The sequence below is a fragment of the Parus major genome, chromosome 2, assembly GCF_001522545.3.
Source record: "Parus major isolate Abel chromosome 2, Parus_major1.1, whole genome shotgun sequence".
Classification (NCBI taxonomy): Eukaryota; Metazoa; Chordata; class Aves; order Passeriformes; family Paridae; genus Parus; species Parus major.
In genome coordinates, this window is record NC_031769.1 from 38,480,585 (window position 1) to 38,504,156 (window position 23,572).

At 38.6% G+C, this 23,572-nt stretch overlaps 2 protein-coding genes across 12 annotated transcripts in view; one reads left to right on the top strand and one right to left on the bottom strand.

The window, feature by feature from the left end:
• The window catches only part of RARB (retinoic acid receptor beta), a 319,504-nt gene extending 313,097 nt beyond the window's left edge, over positions 1-6,407 (top strand). For all 7 annotated transcript variants that reach the window (XM_015618168.3, XM_033511907.1, XM_033511908.1 and 4 more), the window contains 3 exons: positions 1,146-1,350; positions 2,659-2,817; positions 5,910-6,407. In XM_015618168.3, the coding sequence (XP_015473654.1) occupies positions 1,146-1,350; positions 2,659-2,817; positions 5,910-6,106 (561 nt within the window). In that variant the 3' untranslated portion in view covers positions 6,107-6,407. The remainder of the gene's footprint in view (positions 1-1,145; positions 1,351-2,658; positions 2,818-5,909) is intronic.
• Positions 6,408-7,406: 999 nt separating this feature from the next.
• Positions 7,407-23,572, bottom strand: part of TOP2B (DNA topoisomerase II beta) — a 69,137-nt gene continuing 52,971 nt past the window's right edge. For 2 of the 5 annotated variants that reach the window (XM_033511904.1, XM_015618161.2), the window contains 16 exons: positions 22,963-23,194; positions 21,424-21,558; positions 20,784-20,984; positions 18,919-19,114; positions 18,678-18,769; positions 17,439-17,594; positions 17,226-17,309; positions 16,085-16,282; positions 15,602-15,746; positions 14,215-14,373; positions 13,213-13,420; positions 12,638-12,720; positions 12,209-12,319; positions 8,974-9,090; positions 8,100-8,197; positions 7,407-7,888 (listed from right to left, as the gene is read on the bottom strand). In XM_033511904.1, coding sequence (XP_033367795.1) covers positions 7,727-7,888; positions 8,100-8,197; positions 8,974-9,090; positions 12,209-12,319; positions 12,638-12,720; positions 13,213-13,420; positions 14,215-14,373; positions 15,602-15,746; positions 16,085-16,282; positions 17,226-17,309; positions 17,439-17,594; positions 18,678-18,769; positions 18,919-19,114; positions 20,784-20,984; positions 21,424-21,558; positions 22,963-23,194 — 2,377 coding nt within the window. In that variant the 3' untranslated portion in view covers positions 7,407-7,726. The remainder of the gene's footprint in view (positions 7,889-8,099; positions 8,198-8,973; positions 9,091-12,208; positions 12,320-12,637; positions 12,721-13,212; positions 13,421-14,214; positions 14,374-15,601; positions 15,747-16,084; positions 16,283-17,225; positions 17,310-17,438; positions 17,595-18,677; positions 18,770-18,918; positions 19,115-20,783; positions 20,985-21,423; positions 21,559-22,962; positions 23,195-23,572) is intronic. The other 3 variants (XM_015618162.1, XM_015618163.2, XM_015618164.2) reach the window with 3 other exon arrangements.

Here is a 23,572-nt window from a genome sequence, read left to right on the forward strand (position 1 = left end):
CATTTACTAACAAAATGTAGAGCATCCTCGGTGTTTTATTCATGTGTTTTGCATTCCTCCGTGTCCAGTTAGAGGTGTGAATCCCCGTCCTTCCCTCGAAGGCTGTTTCATCTGGGGTCAGCACTGGGTGGCTGTCGGCATACAAGCGAGCTTGCCAAAGCCAGCAGTGCCTGGGTGTGCACAGGAATGGGTGATGCTGTCAGCAGCTCTGCACCAGGCAGGCAGGGTCTGCCACTGCTGGGGCTCCGCAGAGGGAAGCACCAGAGCCTGCAGGAGGGCTGGGAGCCAACAGGCTGGTAAGGAGGTTTGGTGTTACAGCACACAGAAGTAACAACCACCGTAAAAGAAGGAAAGCTGGGCCAGCTCCTCAGACCACTGGCCAGGCTGCTGGTAGTTGTGTGTGCTGCCACTTGGAGGTGCAAAGTTTGATATATTCCACTGGGTGAGAATTCCTAGGCTGACAAGGTGAGCAGCGCTCCAAGGAGACCCTTCCTGCAGCTGCTGGGGAGATGAAGGGCTGTGTCCCCATAGCAGTGTTTGCCTGTCTGCTCTCTCAGAAGAGAGGGAAAACAGCCTAAAATTCTGCCTCTTCAGCGGCTCACAGCTGTCCACACTCACTCCCAGAAGGTTCCACAGACCAATGTTGTCCTTGTCAAAGACACAACCCAGGAAGTGTTGCTGTGCAAAAGTGATCCCCAAAATCAGTGAGATATGCCTTTGTTTGAAGAGGTGAGATGCTTTCAGGATCTTGTTTAATTATGATCAGCCATTCATCAGATCAATTACATTTTATAGTTAGGTGCAGGTGGCAAGCTAATGAAAAACCTGGTTTTGTGAATATCACTGTAATGTTGGTGACCTGAATGGTGAGAGTTGCTCCAAAGTTTTGATTATTTCATAACTAGGGGGAAATGTCTGTTCTTAGGTTTGTGTTACAAGGAATACACATAGTCAACAGAATATAGTTATGTTGTACCTGAGAGTTTTTTGTGCTACTAGAACTGCACAAACTGGAGTTCCTTTCCAGATTGTTCTGACATGGCCAAGTACTGAAGTTCCACAGAGTCATTCACTGCACTGAGAAAATGCAACAAACCTCTCATGGATTAAATTCAAATTCCATTTTTCTTTTTTTTTTCCCACAGATCCTTAGAATTTGCACAAGATACACACCAGAACAAGACACCATGACCTTTTCCGATGGCCTTACCCTAAACCGAACTCAGATGCACAACGCCGGATTTGGCCCTCTGACTGATCTCGTGTTCACATTTGCCAACCAGCTCCTGCCTTTGGAAATGGATGATACAGAAACAGGTCTCCTTAGTGCCATCTGCCTAATCTGTGGAGGTATTGTACAGCGTGAACTCTGATGCATTTCAAAAGGACAGACATGATAATGACTTCATTTATGTTCTATTTGGTTTGCTTTCCTTTACTTATATATATTATATATATATATATATTTGTAACATGATTTATATGTATTACATATGCTACTTAATGCTAAAAGTTTGTTGCCCACTGATGATAGTTACTGGGTTTATTATTGATAATTTGAAAAAAATTATTGGAATCATTCTGTCAAGCAACCAGTCCTATTGTTTGCCTGACAAAGGGCATTGAGATACCTCACAGAACAGCCGGAGTTGGAAAGGATCTCTGGAGATCAGGTCCTGCTGTGTTTTTGCTCAGCAGTGTATGGGTACCTGCATGAATGAGCTTTCTTACAGCAAGATGCCCAATTACACAGCTTTTACTCATAAATATAATTGTGTGCATCTGCATTGATTTCAGTCAAATGGAAGACATTGGTGATAACTTTCTTTAGCAAAAAAATGTGTTACACTTCCAAACGGGCGCTGAAGAGAACTCAAAAGGGTGGTTGTCAATTCGAATCATAGGCTTAAAATACAAAAAGTGAAGTCTCAGATAATTTCCAAAATCATCTGTAAATTTCTGTTAGTTTAATCACTTGGTCTCTCTCCTCCCTGGCAAAGTCTGGATTAGCAATAGAAACACACCTTGTTTAGCTGGGCCATTTTGTTGAAACACAAACTGGGTGCTACTAGTGAGTGTTTGAAACACAAGAGTCAATCTTTGTTGGCAGTGGCCCTTTAGTACAAAATCATTCCGATTTTATGTCTCTCTAACCCTAACCCATTAAAAACATTGATGGGCTCCTGGATGTCATTGATACATGACTGGTGTGTCCTGCAGAGGGGTGGCATTTGTTGTCACTCAAGCCAGCACTGCCATCTGCTGATTCCTGCTGGTAACTCACTTTACTGTAGTTTTAACAAAAATAGCTGTAACCCCTATGAGTACCTGAGTAGCCAATCAGTGACACATATAAAATTAATTCCAAAATATTGTTTTCAGCAAGGTGTTTCCCCCTTGAAGAGGGAGGTACAAGAGCAAACTGGTAATTCTTGACCACCCGCATGACAAACCTTTCCTGTCGCCAAGGAAAAAAAAAATAATCCCAGTTTCAGAAAGCTGTGGTTTATCCTATGGAACATTCACTACAGAGTGTGTGTTATTTAACAGAGAGCGAAATTCATGGAGTTCTATCAAAACCATGGAGGAGATTCTGTGATTTGGAGTTTATTTTAAAAAATAAATATTTAAAATAAGTGCTATGATACTTTCCCACAGACCGCCAGGACCTTGAAGAACCAATGAAAGTGGATAAGCTTCAGGAACCCTTGCTTGAAGCACTGAAAATCTATATCCGAAAGAGACGACCCAACAAGCCTCATATGTTCCCAAAGATCTTAATGAAAATCACGGATCTTCGTAGCATCAGTGCAAAAGGTACACTTTCTCTGAATAACAGCAGGAGTGGCAGTGTTGCATTTCAGAGGAACTGGCCTAGACACCTGGGTTGTTATTTTTTTAACACATCTAAGAAAGGTCCCTGTGACCTTATTCTTCCCAGCTTCTTTACGTAATTCCTGCCTTGAAATTGGTTATGTTTTAAACATGCATGGTGCTCCATGCAACTGATGAAAAAGATGTTGTAGGTGCAAGTGGCTTAGCAAATCATTAGCATGAAGTCCTTCTTAGTAATTTTAAGACAAGATAAAACCTTAGTTAATGTTTACAAGTGGATTCAGATCAACATGTGCTCTGTATCACCAATGGCTTTTAAGAAACAGTCTGGTTACAGGCTGCAGAAAACACTTTTGAAAAAAAAAAAAAAATCCCCTAAACTGTGGTTTGAAGTATTGGAAATTTAGAATTGATCTGATCCAGCATTTTGGAGATTCAGCCCCTCTAATCCAAACTAACCATACCTAAACACAGATCAGTTTTAACATTTTATGCAGTCTTGTATGTGCTGGATTGATCCTGTGCAATTCATAGTCTAAGCACTGTCACACATTCTCTGAAGCACAGGTGTAGCTGAATGCTTCCATTTGATCAGAACACATTCCCTTATGTACCAGTCTGAAAATAGAGTCTGAAGTGCAATGGTTCTTATTCTTATGGTGGCTGATGCAGTTTCACCTTCTTACTCTGCTTACACAGCAACAGATTTGCTACTCCTGATAGATAGGCAGGTACACGGGCTTGTATGTACAGGTGCCTGTGTAGGTTGGATCCGTGCTTTTGGGAAGATTACTGATTTCATTTCCCCCATGCTTTGAGGGAAGACTCAGGGGAAAAAAAACTAAACAGTAGTTAATTCACTCAACTAAATACACTTGTTTTAAATTTAAACCTTAACTGCTCCACTTCAAACAATATAAATCCAAGTTAAAAGATTAAGTTACAGCTATCTTTACCAAAAAAAGTGAGCAATTTAATTGGATTGATTAGAACCAAAAGAAGCAACTTGGAAGGGAACCACCAGAGCTGGAAGCAAAAGTACCCTAAAAAGGAACCACTTACCAGGTTATCTAAAGCTTGCAGTTTACCCTCAAGTGAAACAAGCTCCATCCAACTGAATCTACAAAATAAACTTAGAGCAGTATTGAGCTATAAAAGCATTTAGGGGAGCCCTTTTGTTCCACTGCTTGTACTTCTGGGAAGTCCATTTCCACTTCCCTCCTTCTTTACCAGAGCCTTCCCACTCCTCAAGAACTCAACTCCTTATACTCAGTTCACAAGAAAGGCTTCTTTTCATTCTGACATAGGTATTAAACTTTAATTATATCATTAATGTTTCATAGTAGAACTAAATCATACCAAAGGATGGTGATGTCCTGGAGGGGTGGGGATGTCTTGAGTTTCATTTGTAAAGATGTACATTAGACGATAATGACTTTGGATGGTACCTGATCTCTGAAAGCAAACACCAAAGAAAGCGCGAATCTGAAACACTGAGAGTGTGTCCTTTGGTATTAGAGGTATCGTAACTAGAGGGTGAAGTGTTTGTGGGACTGAAGCAAGACAGTTCTGAGTTCTTCTCATCTTCTGAGTTCTCCTATCCCCTGATTAAATTGGAAGTTTGCTCAACCTGAAAAATTTCTCTGGCTCTGCACTGAATGACCACAGAAACAGATATAATAGTGGAAAGCAGGTGTTTAACATGGCCAAATTGAGTTCATCAGCACAGCTCTGACAATAGTTGGTTTTCAGAGAAGCTCTCAGCATCATTCTGCATTAATATATTTCCCATTACAGTAGTTCAAGAGACTTTTAAATCAGCATTCACTTGGAAAGTCAATCATTGCCTTTGTAGATGAATTTTTTGGTGCTCCTCATGTAAGACATAAACACCTAAATGGTCCCTTCCAGCCTGGAGTGAGTATTGATCTCTCCAGCATGTCCCCTGCAGCAGCACGGATAAACAGTGCATTTCCTAAGGATCACTCTTATGGAATGGTTCCTCAATAACCAAATTATTTTCTTTGTAAATAATTTTGTGGGGTTTTTTTTGGGTTTTTGGTTTTTTGCTCTTCTTGCTGTTTAAGAAACACAGGTTTCTCTTCCATTGGACTCCAATTTTAAGGTGATCAGGACTCCTGAGCAACAGGAACACTGAGGTTTATAGCTATAAATTGTTTGATGCAGTTCCCTCAGCGCTGCCTGCCCGGTGTCCGGCAGGGCCTTGGCTGCTGTGTCCGTGCCGTGTCCCTGCCTGCTGACCACACACTGAGACTTTGTGTTGGGCTTTTTTTCCTTCCCTGAAGCAGTTGTTGTTGGCTCCCTGTCTGAGTGGTCAGGATTGAGGCAGTAATTTTGTTAAATCCTGCATGCACTCACCTGCAGAGCCCCCTCTGCATACAAATGCCTGGCACTCCTGACAAGCCCAACTCAAACAGCCTCCACCAAGGCAGAGCTGAGCAGTGCTCGGGGCTCCTGCCCACTTTGGTGGTTCTTTAACACAGAACAAGATGCCTGAAAAAGACAGAAGGCAGCTTCCCCCCCAGAAAGTACCCTTTTGCCTGTGTTCTTTTATAAAATAATTGCGTTTTAAATTCTGCATCTTATTTCAGAGTCTTCTCTAGGGGAAGAAAACGTTTTGACTTAGATCAGTTCTCTTGCAGGATTCACCTCACCTATGTAATATACACTGAATTTTTGTCATTCTTTGCAGATCCAGTACAGCATAAAGACCGAATGTTATTGCAGCTTATAAAGACATCTACATAATCACAGCCTAACTTAATTTTTCAGTATAATTTAATGACATTTTGGGTTCTTCTTTGAAAATAGGCAGCTCCTCCAATTTACCTGTGTTGAAATAACAGTTGCTAGTAGGTTTGAATTAATTTGCTAAGGAGCACTCACCTAAGTCCTTCTTGAACTGCATGAAGCAGTTCACTCACACGTGTTTGTGTGCAAGTATTGAAGGAGACACCAAATCTATTAAGAAAATGCTGAAATTACTTCTGTAATGCTAACAGAAATTGTACAAATCATGCTCATGGAAAGGATTTTGTGTTTTCTTTTTAAAGGTGCGGAACGTGTCATCACATTGAAAATGGAAATTCCTGGATCCATGCCACCTCTTATTCAGGAAATGTTGGAGAACTCTGAAGGACATGAACCACTGACACCAACCTCAAATGGAAATACTGCAGAACACAGTCCCAGTATCTCACCTAGTTCAGTGGATAACAGCAGTGTCAGTCAATCCCCTATGGTGGAATAAGACATTTTCCAGCTACTTCAGACATTCCCAATACCTTATGTACAGGGATGAAAAGCAAGAAAAACATTTTTACTGCTGCTTAGTTTCTGGACTTAATATATATCTATATATGTATATATATATAGATAAACTCAACAAGGACCAAGAAATTTTCATATGTATCAATATATACTCCTTGCTGTTAAACTCCTAAAACTAGAAAATGCAAACTTTTGAAACTCTAAATCAGCCATTTCATGCAAAAAAAAAAAAATATTTAAGCTTCTGTTTTCTTCTCTGAACACTCAATATTGCATGGTGACAAGACAGATCTCAGTCTTCAAATTCTGGTTGCATTTCTGATGACTTTGTACATACAATTGTATGGCTGTACTCTTCATACTGGATGTTTGGTGCTTTCCTTTTGTCTCTCATACCTAAAACGATCAAGACACCAACCACAGGACATGGACTACTGTACACATCCAGAGAAGGAAGTTGAAAGGACCGTCTGATTTAGTTGAAATATGAAAACTTGTCCTTGCTGCCCTCAGTTTGCATCTCCTTCCTTGTAAAAAGTATACAAAACGTCACTGCCCCAGCAGAAGAGGTATCAGTATCAGCATTAACTGCCAGATCAGTTATTCAGATGTCATTTGTTCCACTGTTAATGTCACTTTAAAGTTTAAAGAAGTGGTTTCTTAGCTGGCTGGTGACCTAGCTCCACAATTACCTGCTCATTTTGACAGCAATGCTATAGCCGCCAAGGCAGAAACACTTTTCAGTGTTACCATGTTTTTGTTTACTTGTTCACAAGCCATTAGGGAAACTTCATGGGATGAGAACCAGCAGACTCACAGCTTTTGAATCGCTGAGTCCAGGGTATTTCCTTAAGAATCAACTGCCAGGAATCAGCTGGGCATTCCAGCCTTCCAGGTGCTAGGGAAGTACAGCTAGGACTTCCAGAAACACAAGGAGAGAATCTGCCTTTTTGGCCTTGTTAAATCATCATGAAGCAGAGTGAAAACTGTGGTAGAATGGTTAACAGATTTAAAGTGTCAGTTTCTTAGGTTTCATTTAAAGCACTAGTGGAATTTTTTTTTTTTTTTTTATATATTCTAGCAAGTCTGTGATGTACTTTCACTGGCTCTGTTTGTACATTGAGATTGTTTAACAATGCTTTCTATGTTCATATACTGTTTACCTTTTTCCATGGAGTCTCCTGGCAAAGAATAAAATATATTTATTTTAAAAATTGTGTAGAAGTAGTCCCTGTAGCCCACATTTTACACACACACACACACACACACACACACACGGGTAGTTTTCCATTTTTTAATGTTTAAACTTCATTTCAAAAAGCAGGTTTGCTGTTTGCAACCATGACAATTAAAATGTGCTTTAGCACAGCTGTCTAGAACATCTCTACAAGCCAGACAAATACATGACATTTCAATGAGTAAAAAAGAGCATAAAACTGTAGGTGTAAGAACAAAATGTTAAAATGCCTACACACAATAATAAAAACCATCAATTACATTATCACATAAAATAAGTCAAATGTACAAAAGTTTGCGACAGAGGGGACAAAAGGACAACACAAGATACTTGTTGGAAAACATTTTTGTGCTCTTTGGGCACTTAATTAAACATATCAAAATCATCATCTTCATCAGACTCTGCAAAATATTTCACTTCTTTTCTAGCCCGGCCTGTCCGCGGCTTTGGGGCAGTTTCGGAGGCAAAGCCTGACTGGAAGATTTCCACATCAGAATCCTGGTCAAAAGCTGTCTTCTTGGATTTCTTTAGAAAAGAAAAGACAAATCATTTGTGATGCTTTGTACATTTTCCATTTTAATATTCAGAACTGAAAAAAAAAACCTCTCTAGCATCTGATTGCTAATGACACCTCAGCCCCCACTGCCATATTAGCAACTTCTTATAAGAACTTAACTTTAAGTTAAGTAATCCATGAAGTTCTTTTTTACGAGAAGAGAGCATAGATGGAACTGACCTTGCTTGGTGTGGATTTGGGTGTTTTCTTCCCAGGGTTGTATTCACCTTCATTTTCTGAACCAGATGCTTTCCTTTTCTTTGCCCCTCTGCCTTTTCCTAGGTCAGAGATTATGAGTTAACTTTGGGGTTTTTGTTTTTTTTAAAAATAAACTCCAGACTTTGTCAAACTGAAAAACCCCCTACTGAAGTTACTTTAGCATGTCTTCGTGTTAAGTTCAAACCCAGTTTAGTACTCAAGCTTCTTCACAACAGCAGGATAATACAGTATTTTTTATTTTCTCAGTTTTAAATATTTTCCACTTCTTCCACAATCAGCATTCACCTGACAGCTCAAGCTGTCAGTTCAAGACGGGGGCGCAAACATCATGAGATCAAAAAACTTCTACACTGGTGAAGAACTGCAAGTCTTTGGTCACCTTCTGCACTGAATGACAGCATTAATTCACCATTACTATTTAATAAATTTACTTTTAACCTCAACCATCAACACTGGCACATCCTTTACAGACTCATCCAATGTCACTTCTTGCTGTGCTGTGCTGTGAGGACTCAGAGAACTGGGATACCAAAAAATGGGCTTAAAAACCCAGAAAGTGCCACTTACAATTACTACCAAAATTTTCCTGGCTTGGAAAGAGATAAAAAAATAATAATAAAAAAGAATAATATCCAGTAGAATGGAAGAGGCTGTGTGGGGGGCTGTTAAATGCATTCCCAACAGTGAAGGTCAGGTAAGAAGTCCACACATGGCTTGCCAAGAAGTCAATACACTGTATTTGTCACAGGAAAGGCTGAGTGATCTATCAGTGATCAGTGTACTCATAATTCAGCTTGGTTCTTACAGTAACTGTGAGCCCAGGTGTGACTCCTACCTTTGGGTGCTGCCGTCTTCTTTGGAATGCCGAATTCTGAATCTGAATCAGAGTTCACAGTTTCCACCTTCTTGGCCTTAGGAGCTCTTTTAGGCTTAGGGGGCGCATCTAGTTTTGCTGTTGAAAGTTAAAAGATACTAAATAAATTCACAAAGTGGTTGGACATATTAAATTGTACTAGATACTACAATTATAGCACAAATGGCAGACATTAAAACAAGATGAATGATTTCTACACTTGGGGAAAACACTTAAGCTTTTATGCTAGAACTGTGTGGAATAAACAGGAGGTTTCCTGTGTCCTGCTGTGAGAAGGATTGGTGCACCCAGTAAATTCTAATGTCCTTGGCTGAATACTGTTTCATCTTTTTAAATACAAAACAAGTTACTAGCAGCTAAAGCAGCAACAGAAGTCCTCCAGGTTGGATACTTTGACGGTGTCTGGATACATTATAACGTCTACAAATCCAGCTGCTTGTGACATTTTTGCTTTCAGGTGGCATGACTGTGGGACAACTTTCCCCAGGATTACTGCAGGAGCTGGGGAGGCAGTGCCTCTGTCTCTGTGGCTTTGCTTTCTCTCAGTCTCAGTGAAAAGGAACTTCAGAAACTTCAGAAAATGCTGAAAGGAGAGGAAATTAACATTCTGCATTTCCTGGAAAATTTCAATCAGTGCTACACAACTAATCTGGCTGTCTTGAAAAGATGGTCATTGGAATGCTCTCACAGTGGGTGTCAAGGGATAGAATTATGGAACCATTTAGGTCAGGAAAGACCCTTAAGATCACCAGATCATGTGTTCTATAGGCTTACAGATGAGTGAGTCTTGCAGAAACCTCAGATGCACACACCTGCCCTACCCTCTATCAGCCTCAGATGCCTGAAACAGACACATGTACAAACACCCCAGATAGCGGGCATGTGGATGTTTGTGAGAACTCGAGTTTATGGGATCACAAGGGGAATGTGTCTGGAGAACAAGAGAGTGTTTCCACAAGCATTTTGGTTATGATGCCTTGAACTGCAGAAAGAGAGGTACAACACACTGCCAGAGACACTGGGCTTGTTCTTCCCTGGAAACAGAGCCTGGTATCACTGGGTAACTCCTGTGAAGTCTGTCCAAGGGACAGCAAACCTCTTAGCTGTTATCTGATGGCTAAAGGAATAGTGTCCAGAATACTGACTTCCCTCTGTACTAAATACAGGGGGATTCTCATCCACTACTTTAACTTACACCCCTAATGGCTGCACAAGTGTAAAGGATCTCTTGACAGCAACTTGATGGCAAATCAGCTCAGCCAAATGACAGGAAACAGAGTGTGCAGCACAATCAATGTACACAGGCTCTCAAGAAGCCCAGGTTTTTGGCAGGAAGTCCAGGTATGGTATCAATCCCACAGGTGATGCAAAGAGTACATCTCACTGCTAGAATCTCTGCAGCTGGACTGTTCAAGCTGAGCAGCTGCTTATCAAGAGTGAACCTGCTTTTCAAATTTCCCTTAGGCTTTACTACAAAGCCCTAAAGCCACAGACAGCTCAAATAGTCATGGAAAAGTTCAGCTGTCTCTTGATCCTCTGTAGTGAACAGCAGAGGTCAAGAGTTTTCATCCCAAATTGATGGGAGTCTGAAGTCAGAGAAAATCAAACAACTCTGGAACAATCGTTCCAGCCACACACAATGAGCAGCACTCCCAGTGTGAGGGTGAGTGGGTGGAATATTGCATTACCAGAAAATGGGTTCTGAGGACCCTGCTGCCAAATCCATGAAGATGGACTTAGAATCAAAGAGACTACGAAAAGGGTACCAGATGACCAGTGAACTAAACCTGCTTGGTTGTCACTGGACTGTCCAGCTGTGACCATGAAAGTGTGGTCATGTCTGATCTGGGCAGAAAAGAAGAGATGAAAACTGGTGAAAGCAACCTGTTATATTGCCATGCACTGAGAAGGAGAGTGCCCCTAAGGCTACTCTGAAGGCAAAAATGTAACTCTTGCTTGAAAGAGAACCTGTTTATACCTATTTTGTGTGTGTACAGGTTAAACAGAAACTCAGATCACAGCTGTATTTTAAGGTTTCAAGTCAGACTAAAGACAACTCACCAGGTCCAGGCCCTCAAAAAACAGAGAGTGAAGAAAGACTGAATTTTAAATTGCTTCCATGCCTGGCTGCTGCATACAGAGCTCTCTCTTGCATTTGCTGCAGTACAGAAATTCAATAGAAAAGACTGCTCTGTTAGAGATCAACTATTTCTGTATACAATCTTTATTTACTGTACTACAGAATTCTACCAACAACTGGAAGTGTTTAAGAAGTATTCAGGTATTCACTGATTTGAATTGTTAACACATTGGAGTGGACACAATGCATCAAGAAATAGATTAGAAATAGGGAGGCAGTGGAGAAAAGGGTGAAAAGATGCTGCAGTTCACTGGTAGAAAACAAGATTTTTTTTTTTCCTCATTTTTAAGAGACTAAGTTAACTGTTGTAACTGGCTGCTTTCTTGTCAATCTCCTTGAGGTCCCTTTTTTTACAGAAGAATTAATATACTATGTTCAGCTGCAAGTTGGTCAAAAGAAGTTTTAAAAAACAAAGGCCACGGCATCACAGGGAAAAAATGCTGCAAGATGACAGTTCTAAAAGCTGACTAATACCTGAAAGAATTTATACCTCTGAAGTGTGAGGAGAGTCTCTCATGCTCTGTTTCAGGAGGAAAAATGATAGCCTTTTATGCTGGTTTTGGCTAGGACAGAGTTCCTTTATTTTAAGTGGTATGGGACTGTGTTTTGTGTTTGGGCTGGAGACGATGTTGACAATGCAGGGATATTTTGTTGCTGCTGAGACAGAGTCAAGGCCTTTTCTGGTTCTCACACCATCACACTAGTAGTGAGGGGACAGTCTAGACAGCTGCTTCCCCCTGACCCAAGGGATATTCCACACCTCCTGCTGTCATGCTCCACTTTACTTATCCCCTGAAGCTAAAAACCTCCCATTAGTTAAACTAACTGAAGGCTGAACACCACCTCTGGTATCAAGTTCTGACACTACAAAGTAGCCAGTGGAAAGAAACAAATTAATATTATTAAGGAGTTGGGGAAAAGTTCATACACTAGTGCTGAATTTCACGGAGTTCAAAATAAATGAAAGCAGTTCCCACTTTGAAGACTGAAGAGACAAAGGTGGAGATGATGACTTTCAAATAAAAGAATTGGTTTCCATGCCAATTCTATACATACCCTTTTTAGCAGCTACTGTTTTACTTGGAATTTTCTCTGTCTGTTTTGGGGCAAAAGATGATGAGAAAACAGGAGCAGAATCCTCATCATCACTGTCCAATTTTGTTGTATCTACAATCACAGAGTAAGTTTAGAATAAGACTCATTCAATGCATATATTAATTACATCAATATTAATTACAGTAAAAATTAATAACAACTAAGTGTTTGTGATGCTACAGCTATGGATGTACTGTGACTTCCTGACCTATGATACAAGTTTTGCTCCTCTACAGATCAGAACTTCCTTCACATTTCCTCTTTTTAAAGGGGGAGGATGTGAACATCCTTCTACTGTAACTACTGCATGAAGTTTGTGTGTACCACTCCCCAAAATATCCTATTAACAGTTGCTACAAAAATTAAACTGAACTGTGAAAACAAGCTCACCATCATCTGTCTTCTGAGAGTAAGATGGAAAAGAGAAGATGTTCCCAAAATCTTGATTCTTCTTGGCTTGAGATGTTTTTCTACTTACAAGCAAAAAAGGGGGGAACTATGAGTTACATTAAGCACATAATGAAGTACGTGGACATCATATTATCCGTGTAAAATTTAAATCTTCTTTTAACATTTCCAGCATTTTTGTATCTGCTTGCAGCAGTCAAACCCCTACTCCTGACATCCAGTCATTTAAAATTAACAGAATTAGATTTCTTAAAAAAGTTCTCCATACCAGTCTGGCACAGGACAGAAAACAGAGAATCTTTAAGAATGTGGTTTAATAGATGATATTGCAGTGTATCATGACTATTTTTATATTTATTATATTATTTTTTTAAATCATGAGTCACCCTTGCACAGGACAGTTGCAAGGCTGAGACAGCATGCACTTGAATTCCTCCACATTTTATTCTCACAGTGCATGTAGAGCAATATCAGGCTGGTGTTTCTCAGCTTTGTTCAGACACTTCTGCGTCGAAAAAATTGTTAATAAAGAAATGCTGCTGAGTTACATTACTTACTCTGGAGATGGCTTTGATTTGGCTGGGGAGAAGTCATACTCATCTTTTTCTAAACTGTCTGAGGGAACAAACTCATCCTCTCTGTCATTTGCAACTGGAGAGGCTTTTACTTTGAGCTCATCCAAATCGTTGTTATTGTTGGCATCATCATCGTCGTCAGCATCATCTTCTTCTTCTGAGAAGTCAAAAGTGTACTTGGGCCTCTCAGCTGAGAAAAATCACACATGTACACAGTTCAGGAGAGCTGCTTGAGTTATACAACACAGAAACATATACAGATCAAAGTGGAAGTCAGTGAACAATCCCTGCCTCAGAGTACACAAGACAAAAGAGTGGTGGATAATAAATTTGTTTCAGACTGGAAGAATAAAGGGCTGAAAAGAGTAAAGAATAATTTAGATGTTAGCAAACATCCAACACCTGCTGTGGCTTGCTCAGACCCTTCAGCTGAGGGCATTATGGAGACATTGTGCATCAGTACTTTTAAGGAATGAGAATCCTTCACTTAAGAGTTGAAGTTTTCTTGAATCCATCACTTGAACATTCTTCTTAATTTTCCAGAAACTCTGTGGAGGTTTTTTAAACATTTTCCAAACTTTCAGTCTTGCTTTTCATGCAGTGTTCAGAATTTTTTGATAAATTTTTTACTTTTAGGCCTTATTTGGCAGTATAATTGTACTAGAATAATACAATTAGAATAATAGAGTATTTTTTTTGTTTGTAATATTGTCTTGTTTGTTTCTTGTACAATTCACTAGTTTAGGAAGTAATTTCTATTCTAATGTTTAGAATAGGGGGCAAGATTTCTGATCCAAAGTACAAAATCTATCATAGCAAATTTCTGATCTTGACATTAGTAATACTCTTCACACAGTGAAGAAAATGTAATGTGAGCTATCTGTAGGAAATAAAAGTCCTAAAGGAAGGCTATGCCCAAAGGAAAATGTGGGTTTGTAATTGAAATTTTCAATCCCAATACACAATTCACAAAATCTTGAGTACCTGCAGCTCTCCTAAGCAGAGAGTCTCTTGGAATAATCACAGGCTCATTTTCTTCTAAATCACTTTCAGACTTGGATTCATCATCTGACCATGGGTTTCGTTTCTTCACTTTTTTTGCACTGGATTTTGTAGATGATGGAGTCCTTCTTACCCTGGCACCTGCCAAAAGTAAAAGCATTTACTACAGTCTGGTTCAAAAGTATTTTCATCTTTTTCTAATTGTTTACAAATTTAGCACAAATTTTCGTCTTAAAAAGTTCTCCTTTAAACATTGTAAATTTTCTTCTCCTCCCTGAAGGAAGATTTAACATGAAATTATTTCACACAGAACCTGACCAGCTGCTGCCAAAGAAATTTGTTTTCTGACTGAAAAACATGAAGTCTCTAATTTTAAATTTTTATCTCCTTTGCCATCAAACTTGTGTTTCTATAAAGGTTGCTTTCCAGGAAAAGAAATGCAGTTTTCCATTATTCAGGGAAGAAGATCAGAAACAGTTATTGGAAAAATACAACAAACATGGGAAGCAGAGGGTATCCTGTTATGGGGGGTGTAAAAATGTGGTCAATTGAAGGGCAAGCTGGGCTCATTTGTTCTGGCTCAACACTGGCTGTGGGAGATTTGAGCTGCACGCAGACAAGTCAGTCATAACTGTACTCAGGGAATCTACTCAGGCTGGAAAATCCCCTGAATAATTAAAAGTAGATCTTATCTCAGAATAATTATTTGTGCAACCACGGGGTTTTTTTGCCTTTTTCCTGAAAAAATAACACCCCCCCCTCATACTTAAACCTTTTCTGTCTCCAGCTTTCTTTTTCTGTTGCTGCCTCCCTGTTACTGTGTATTTCTCACACTGCAATAATAAATTCCCACTAGCAGAGGAAATGGGGAAGTGAACGTTGGTCGTCTGCCAAGCCATAGCACCCATAACTTTTTGAAAGTCAGAATGACTGAATCTGTCAATAGAAAAATACATTTATTTAATCAGGTTCTACAATCTATACCATTACTCAGACTGAGGGGCTGAAGGTGACTGCCCTGTCCTTCAATATCAAAGAGCACACAAACTAGACATTTCAGTTTGCAAAGAATTAGCCTCATTATGTAAAAATAATCTATTTTTCTGCACTCAAATTTCAAGACTTAGGCCCGACCCCCCCACCCCCAACAAAAATTCAAATGTAGAAAATGTAAGATATCTTGGCCCCAGGAAAGTAGCTTAAACACAGAAATTTCAGCAGAGTACTTTCAAATATTTCATTTTAGGGAAGAAAACCAGATGAAATAGTGATTATTGTGCTGTATTTCCCTTCTCATGCCGTGTTAAAAATGCATTTCATGCCCAGTAAATACACAACTAAGGTTAACTATGGCGTGCAAGGGTCTTACCAGGCTCCTTCTTCTCTCTCTTGGGTTTAGGGGTTTTAGCTGCTGCAGCTGATGCATTCAGTGAGTCATCCCCACCACCCTCAGCTGGCACACTACCAAACTCTTCATCAAATTCCATTTTTATTGCTAGAGAATCAGTTTCACCCTAAAATTACAAAATAAAATAATTTTCACCTTTGTATTTCAAGATTGAACTGGAATAGCTTTGCAGATGATAATAAATTAATGTAGACTAGTATACTGACATTTTTTGAATAGTATTGGAAGGAAGTTATCTCAATAAAAACACCTGAACAATAAGTAGTCTCAAGAGGTTTGCAAATGTAAAAGAAATCCAGTACAAATTTCTTATGCATTAGGTCAGCAAAAGAGTACAAATACAGCACCAGTGACAATCTGGTGATTTGGATTTATGCTACCTGAGTAGAAAAATACACCAGTTAAATAATAAATAATTTAACTGTAGTAGTCATTTTGATTTACCTTTTTCTTTTTCAGCAATTTCCTGCTGGCATCAGCTTTCATGGCAGATGTAATCTGTGGAACTATTCTTCTGCCAAATGGTGATGGCATGGTCTCTTCCAGCTGGAGTTTCTTCACCTTGGGTTTACCAACTTTGCCTTTTATTGGTTTGCCAACCATGCCAGTCAGAATATCTTCCCTTTCCTGTGCTTCTACTTTCTAACAAACAAGGGGAGACAGGAGGGGGAAAATACGTTATTTTTTAATGAGGACAAAGTGGAACGTGATGGTTATTTAAGATCCTGCTCCTTTTGACATGGAGGATAAGTGAGAACCTTAATTCTCACTTGAACTGGAACACAGTTTTCAGTTCTGGAACAGTAACCACAATCTTGGTAAATTCATTACCCTGTAGAGCTAAAACCTACTCTTTCATTCAAGGATAAACATTGAAACTTTTGGACACTGTTAGACTGAAAAAAAATCTTTGTTCTATCAAGTCTCTACTTTGCAAGTATGTCTCTGGTACTGTTGTAAATTTCCATTATTTCAGCATTTAAGTTAAACATTTAGTTTTGAAGTGTGTCGCTTCAAAAGATTGTGCCAGCCCTTTTCAGACAAAATGAAAACTGAGGTTTAGCACTTGATTCACCAAAGGGACTTTTATCTTTTTTCCAGAATTACTGATGAGGTAAACTAAGCCCCTCATACAGTATTTACAGTCTACACACTTCATTCCTGAATGTACAGCTTTGAATTTGGTAATACTTACTGCTTTGAATTTGGTAATACTTACTGCGTCATCAAAAGATTAGATCATGTAAAACTACTGTAATCATTACAGTTACAACTCACAGATCTTTGTGTCATCTGAAAACTAACTAACTTTCTTCTAGTTATTTTTCTTTTAATATCACTGACTTGGAAAAACATTAAACTGGATAGATGCAAGAAACAATCCCTTAAAAACACTACCAGGAACACAAATATCCAATAGTGATTTCCCAGTTACCATTATATTGTGAAATACATCTACTTTTGATTCAAAATGTAGTATTTTTATATTATTTTTTTTAAATTTTAAGAATTTTTATTAGTTAGTGTTTTAAATTAAATTAATGTGAATTTCATGTTTTAGAAATACATATAAAGTAAAACATACTTCAAGCTCTTCAACAAAGGCTGCTAGATCTTCTTTCCAGAGGTCTGAAGGAGATTTCCTTTTAAGATCATTTAGTTCTCTCTCCTAAAACATGGAAGTAGTATAGAGAATTTAAGTACAACTCAAGCAAATGCAAATGCAACTGAAGACTGAACATTCCCAACATCAGCAATTACTGTGTCATTTCAGAAGAAACCTTCCAGGTGTACCAACCTTGGAATCTCTCTCCTTAATCAACTCTTCCACCTTCTCTTTTGTGAGTGACCACAGGGACATGTTCAAAATGTAGTTGAAGTCAGGGCCAGAGGTTGCACCAGAAGAAGAGGAAGCATCATCATTTGCATTCTGAGAGTCTTCCTCTTCTGCTGCCTGAGGTGAAACATTCACAATTACAAGTATCAGTGATCTCTGTGCATCAGCTGTGACACTGCTCCAAATAAGGTGAACATTTTCTGGTGCTTTCCAAAAGGCTGTGTTCCTGTGACCTTCTAGAGCTGATTCCTTAATCATGTGATTTAAGAAAACAAATTGAGCCTGTGCTAGAGCCTTGTGTGCTGCTGGCTGCAGACACTGGCGCTGTCCCACCCGTCTCTCAGGGCTGAGACCTTTGCCATTTGGGTATTCATGGATATGTGTTCCTGTAGAAAATGAGTACAGCCCTTTGGTATCAAAGACCCAAATGTGCAAACTGAGGTTTGAAAGTAGATCAAAATTTCTCCAAGTAACAGTTATGTTATAAAATAGAAATCACTCCGTAGAGTTAAAATACAGTATTAAAAATACAAAACAAAAGTGAAATGAAAACACATAGTTAAAACAGTGGCAAAGACACAGAACAGGGGTGGCTGACAGAAATTCAAAGCTGCTTTTCAAAGCAGTTCCACCTGCCCATAGTAATGGGGATGCAACTTGGAAATTAAACTTGTCACATCTCTCTTTTGGAACAATAAAAACTGCTTGGTTTTACAAAAAGCAGAAACAAATACAGGTCAAGGTCATGGCCAAATTTACTACAATAAATTTATAAGTCATAGCTTTATAATATCCATGTTTCTTTACTGAAAAGTATCAAGTTATGTAAAAATAATTACATTCAGTAATTAGTTGTATGTGTGAGGTAACTGATGCAGCACTTTCTGTATCAGCCAGTTAGAAATCAAGTTCCCAGTTTGGATTTGGGTACATTAAGAAATGCAGTCAGTCCTCTGCAATCTCATTTTTCAGACTTGTGCTATCTAATTTTCTTCTAAGCATTATCATATACAATGCCAATGTTACGTGACTTGATTTCTATGTAAGTTTAAAGTTGGTTACTTTTAAAAGGAAGCCAATGAGGAGTAATGAATAATGTTTTTAAAGTGCTACGTGTGTGTTATAAATTAAGTTAGACAACTAGAAAACAAGCAATATCATTTATAACAGTAACAACATCAACTATATCTAGATTATTACCTTCTCCTGTGCTTCTTTCCAGGCTCTTACTGGATTAGATTCATAACCTCTCTGGACCAACATCTGAATCAAATCTCTTTTTGATCTGTTCTCTACAAGACACACACAAACACAGAGGAGAGAAAGGAGAAAAAAAAGAAGTCCGTGTTGTGAAAATCTTGCGTGCAAGTATTTTCTACTATACTTGAATAATTTCCAGATCTTCCCCCACTGTCAACAATTCCAACTTCTGTTTACTCACCAATGCTAATTTTTCCTTGTATCTTCTCCAGGATGAAACGAGCTTGGTTGTTCAGCTTGGTGGACTCTGCACCCAGCATTCCCACCAGCCACTCCTTGCGCAGGCTGTAATAATGTAACCGCAGATCAAAGAACTCCTTCAAGATGTCCTGCACGGTTTCATACTTCTTCAAGCACCCCATGTGATCAAACAGCACCTAGAAAATAAATACATATAGACTTGAGACAGGCTGCATAACTCAGAGTTCGTTAGCCCTTGTGAAAACACTCGGTTCTGTTGTGCGTATAAAAGCACCGTACAAAAAGTGGTACGAGGAGGTAAAAGGAGTTATGAGGTGTGTGAACTCAAACCTCACTGTGGAGCTACACAGCACAGAGCTGGATGGACTATTTTTATTCACAAGTAGATTTAGGATGAGATTTATGGTAGCACAATAAAAGAATTACAGCTAGAGAGAGAAATATGCCTGAATTCACTTGAATGACTAATTTTATCTACATATTAAATCGCAACTTCAGTAGCAACTGATGATTCACAACTATTTAATATAACAGCTGAAAAGCTTAATAATCCTTAATAATCATTCAATTCAGCTGTGAAATCTGTCACTTTTCAGCTGTGAAAACTACCATCCTTCAAGTTCAATTACAAAGTAAGAAATAATTTTTGCTTGCTAGGTGGAATCAATCCTGCCAGGTTTCTGATATCTCCAGTTTAGACGTTAATCGGTGAACTAGTCACCCTTGGTGCCCTCCTTAGTCCACTGAAAGAAATAAACCCCTCTAGGGGGAAATTCATCTATCCAAAATAGCTATTTGGGAGTTGAGGGACAACAGCTATGCTTGCATAACTTTTTAAGGTTCTTACATTAGGGCTACACAGGTTTATTATTACAGATTAATTCCTACACAGGTATAGAAAGCAGCCCTTACAATTTATTATTTATTTTGCCATGCAGGAAACGAAGGAATTCAGCTGCAAAACATTTTGTATTCTGTGAAATGTAAAACTGACAACAGATTCTCACAGTAGTTCATTTAAGCATGTGAGAAATACCATCACCCTGATTTGGTAGATTTGCTTTTCAAGTACAATATACAAAATTACTTGAGCAAGGCCTGTCTCCTTTTACAATTCTACGGTCTTTAATTTATTTTTAAGCTATTTTGACATAGCTTTTGATGTACACAGCAATAGCAACAATAATGACATTTGTGTTTTGTGATAATATCTGAAAGTAGCACTTGCCATAAAAAAATAGAACTGTTTTTTCAGTATCTGTAAAGACAGGATGTTTGGAAATCTTTGCAGAAATTAACTTACATTGAAATCTCTCTCAGAATATGAATCTATGCTGATTCATATTCTTAGTAATTTACAGCACTCTTGTGTCTTCAGCAGCTTAAGAACAGTATTTGCTATACCTTACCACCTAAAATTAGATTTATGCTGGTGGAAACATTGGATCATTTAACTCCTATTAGAGGAGTAACAATCCTGCACAAAGTGCAATTTTGAAAATGTAATTTGTCTCAAGTTTAAAACTCAAGTCTAATTATTATGGCAGAAAGTTATTTGTATGATCTACTTTACATTAACCACTTTTGGTTCACTGCACAGGAAATTTTCAATTACAGGAAGGCAACCACCCCAGGCCTGTCTTATTTGAAAGACTCATCAGGACTAAAATGGATTTACTTATTCATATTGACTTGTATTGGTCATCATGACAGTTTTCTACTATTGAAACTACTTCAAATACACCATGCACAGTTCAATAGCAAGAACCAAAGTATACTACAAAAATGTTTGCTTTTACAGTAACCAACAGTAGGGATTCTGATAGCCAAACATGAAAAAGTTACCATAGAATTACAAGTAAGACTTGTTTGAAGCTTAAAGACTTTGTGCAATCCGGCAGCTTCTGCCTGTGCAAGCTTTTCTTCTGTCATCTTCACAACAAATTTCACAGTTGTATCAGTGTGGTATTCCTTATAGTCAGAAATCAATGCTGGAGTTTTTTCAGTCCCATTCAACATAGGTTCTAGAACCTGTTCTTTGTACACCTGTTGAAAATAGGGCAGCAAAAACCAGAACCACTTTTAATGCCTTAAAACTGCAAACCAAGTGAAGAACATAAACTTTCAAAGCTCTGTGCATTACATCTGACACCAGTTATTCCTTACAGAACCAGTATAACCTGAGAAATGCAAGCCAAGAGTAGCACAAACATAAGAGGCAGAAACCAGGACAGAAAAGGCTACTGTAAAGTGGATTAACTATGAATTCAGCAGGAGAAGCAGGTGTTCTTTGTAGTATGGACAGCTGATGGCACAGAGAACCATCTTCTGCAAAAGCGCACAGGAGAATGAAACCATGTTCCCTTCCATGTATGTATAATCAGAAATTGTGTTAAAAGTTCATGCAGATGTAGGATTAAACAACTTAATGAGGAATTCTTCACTGTGTTTTGTTTCTATTAAAATGCATTTCACTATTTCTTACCTGGGTCCATGTCCTTACAGGGAGCTCTGTAATTTCTACTGTGTTCCTGTCCACCACAAATATTTCACCACTCACTACATACTGATTTTGACCAAGTTCCTGAATGGTTCCTTTGAAATTTTTGTAGTTTGGAAGCTGAAATTTGAAAAGACAGCAAAGTGGTAATCGTCTTTATAATAAAATGTCAGAAAAGGATTTCTTTTCCTTAGTCCATACAGTTATCACTGTATTTTGCACTAACCCGTCCACAAACCTCTCACGCCTGTGAAAATCTGAAGTCATAGGGAAAATACAACAGAAAAAACCCCAGAATATACACATGCAAGTGACAGGACCAATTATCCTATTGCCCACAGAGTAGAAAAATTGTTAAGAAGATGCAGCTGAACCCAGTGAAGTGGTGGGGTTGTGTTTTGATTTTTCTGTTGGTTTTTTTTTCCTCTTTTGTAAAGAAAACTCAAAGCACAAATAAGGCATGACAGAAAGCAGATTAACACCCCACAATAACTTTACAGAAGTGGTGCTACCTCCCCTAACCATTTTTTCATTTTTGTGCTGTTTGGCAAAGATAGTGGAACCCATCCAGGTTAAATTGTAAGTAACAGTCTGAGGAAAATTTTTTAACAGGATCCGTTTCCTTATCCAGCTTGACACAAACACATACCAGCATACAGAAAGGAGCTAGATGGAGGCAGAACTGCCTCTTTCAACCACAGTGAGCTTCAATTGGCTGTGAGACTACACAGAAGGCCTAGGAGTCCTAAAGGAAGGGCAATGGATTGCATTAATTTTAAAAAAAAAATCTCAAAAAAAACTCATTGTTCCCAAGAATTTGAAAAAGGAAAGCCAATATGCCTTGAAAATTGATATTGCACACTCAGTGAACTGTGATCTAAATAGAGAAGAAAAGATGTTTCTGCTTCTATGGCTTAGTAAACACAGCCAAGTAGCAATATTCATCAGTTGTAAAATCAAGGTTACATCAATTGTATTTCATCTCTTGGTCCCAGATATTATGGGTTCACACAGGTTTTCTTCCTGCCCAATTTTTTTCACATTACTTCTGGGACTTCTAAAATTTTGAAAAAACAGAAGCTAAATGCAGTTCAGAAGCTGCTGATTTTCTTGAACAGCAACAATATCTTCTCCTCTGCCTACAGATATATAAAAGAGAGAACAATTCAGACAAGAGAAAGGAAATGTTAACTTTGGCTGAAGATACTTAAGTAGTTCCTTCAAAAAGAAAGAGTAATACAAGTTTTCACTCTACTGCCACGTCATAGCTACCCTGTAAGACTCGTAACAGTCAGCAGACTGAACAAAATGTCCTCTAAAATAATTGCTAAAAATACAAATAGCAAGGCTTTTGCTTCAAGGTGAACTTCCCCAGCCTCATCCCAACAGTCAAGTAAAGCTTCTACATCAAATTACTGGGACAAACCAACTCCGACGCTCCGAGAATTAGGAAGTTCTAGAGAGACAGGAATTCATTTTGTAAGTACACACATACAAAATACCACTATATACTATTATTTTTACCATTGGGTGGGGATCTAGGCCATCCAGCATTCGTCTGACATTGTTTACAATCTCTCTGGTATCATAGTTTGGAAGTTTGCACGCCCAGCCAGTACCAATTCCTTCAGCTCCATTTACTAAGACCATGGGAATGATGGGAATGTACCATTCAGGCTCTACACGCTGGTTGTCATCATACAAGAATTTAAGCAAGTTGTCATCCATTGATGGAAAAAGTAGCCTTGCTAAAGGGCTTTAAAGAGAGAAAAAAAAAACAACAAAAAACCAAAACAGAAAATCATTTAACTGTGAGTCCAGTAAGTAAAAAAGAACATTTTGCTTTAACCGCCCCTGGGCCTAGATATGATCTGTTTTCTGATTTTTCTCATGTCTTCCTTTCTCTTTGCCATTCTGAAGCTGAAAATCCAGTGTACACATCTCCTGAGATAATGAAATTCTTCCCAATGGAAGTGCTTGTTCATAATAGATGATGTTTGCTTGTTTCTCAGTAACACATGTACCTGATACACTAGCAACTGCTGACATCTACCATCTACAAAATATCATTCTTTGAAGCTTTCAGAACACACAGCTCAGTGTGACACTGGGGCAACCCAGTAATAAAGCAACA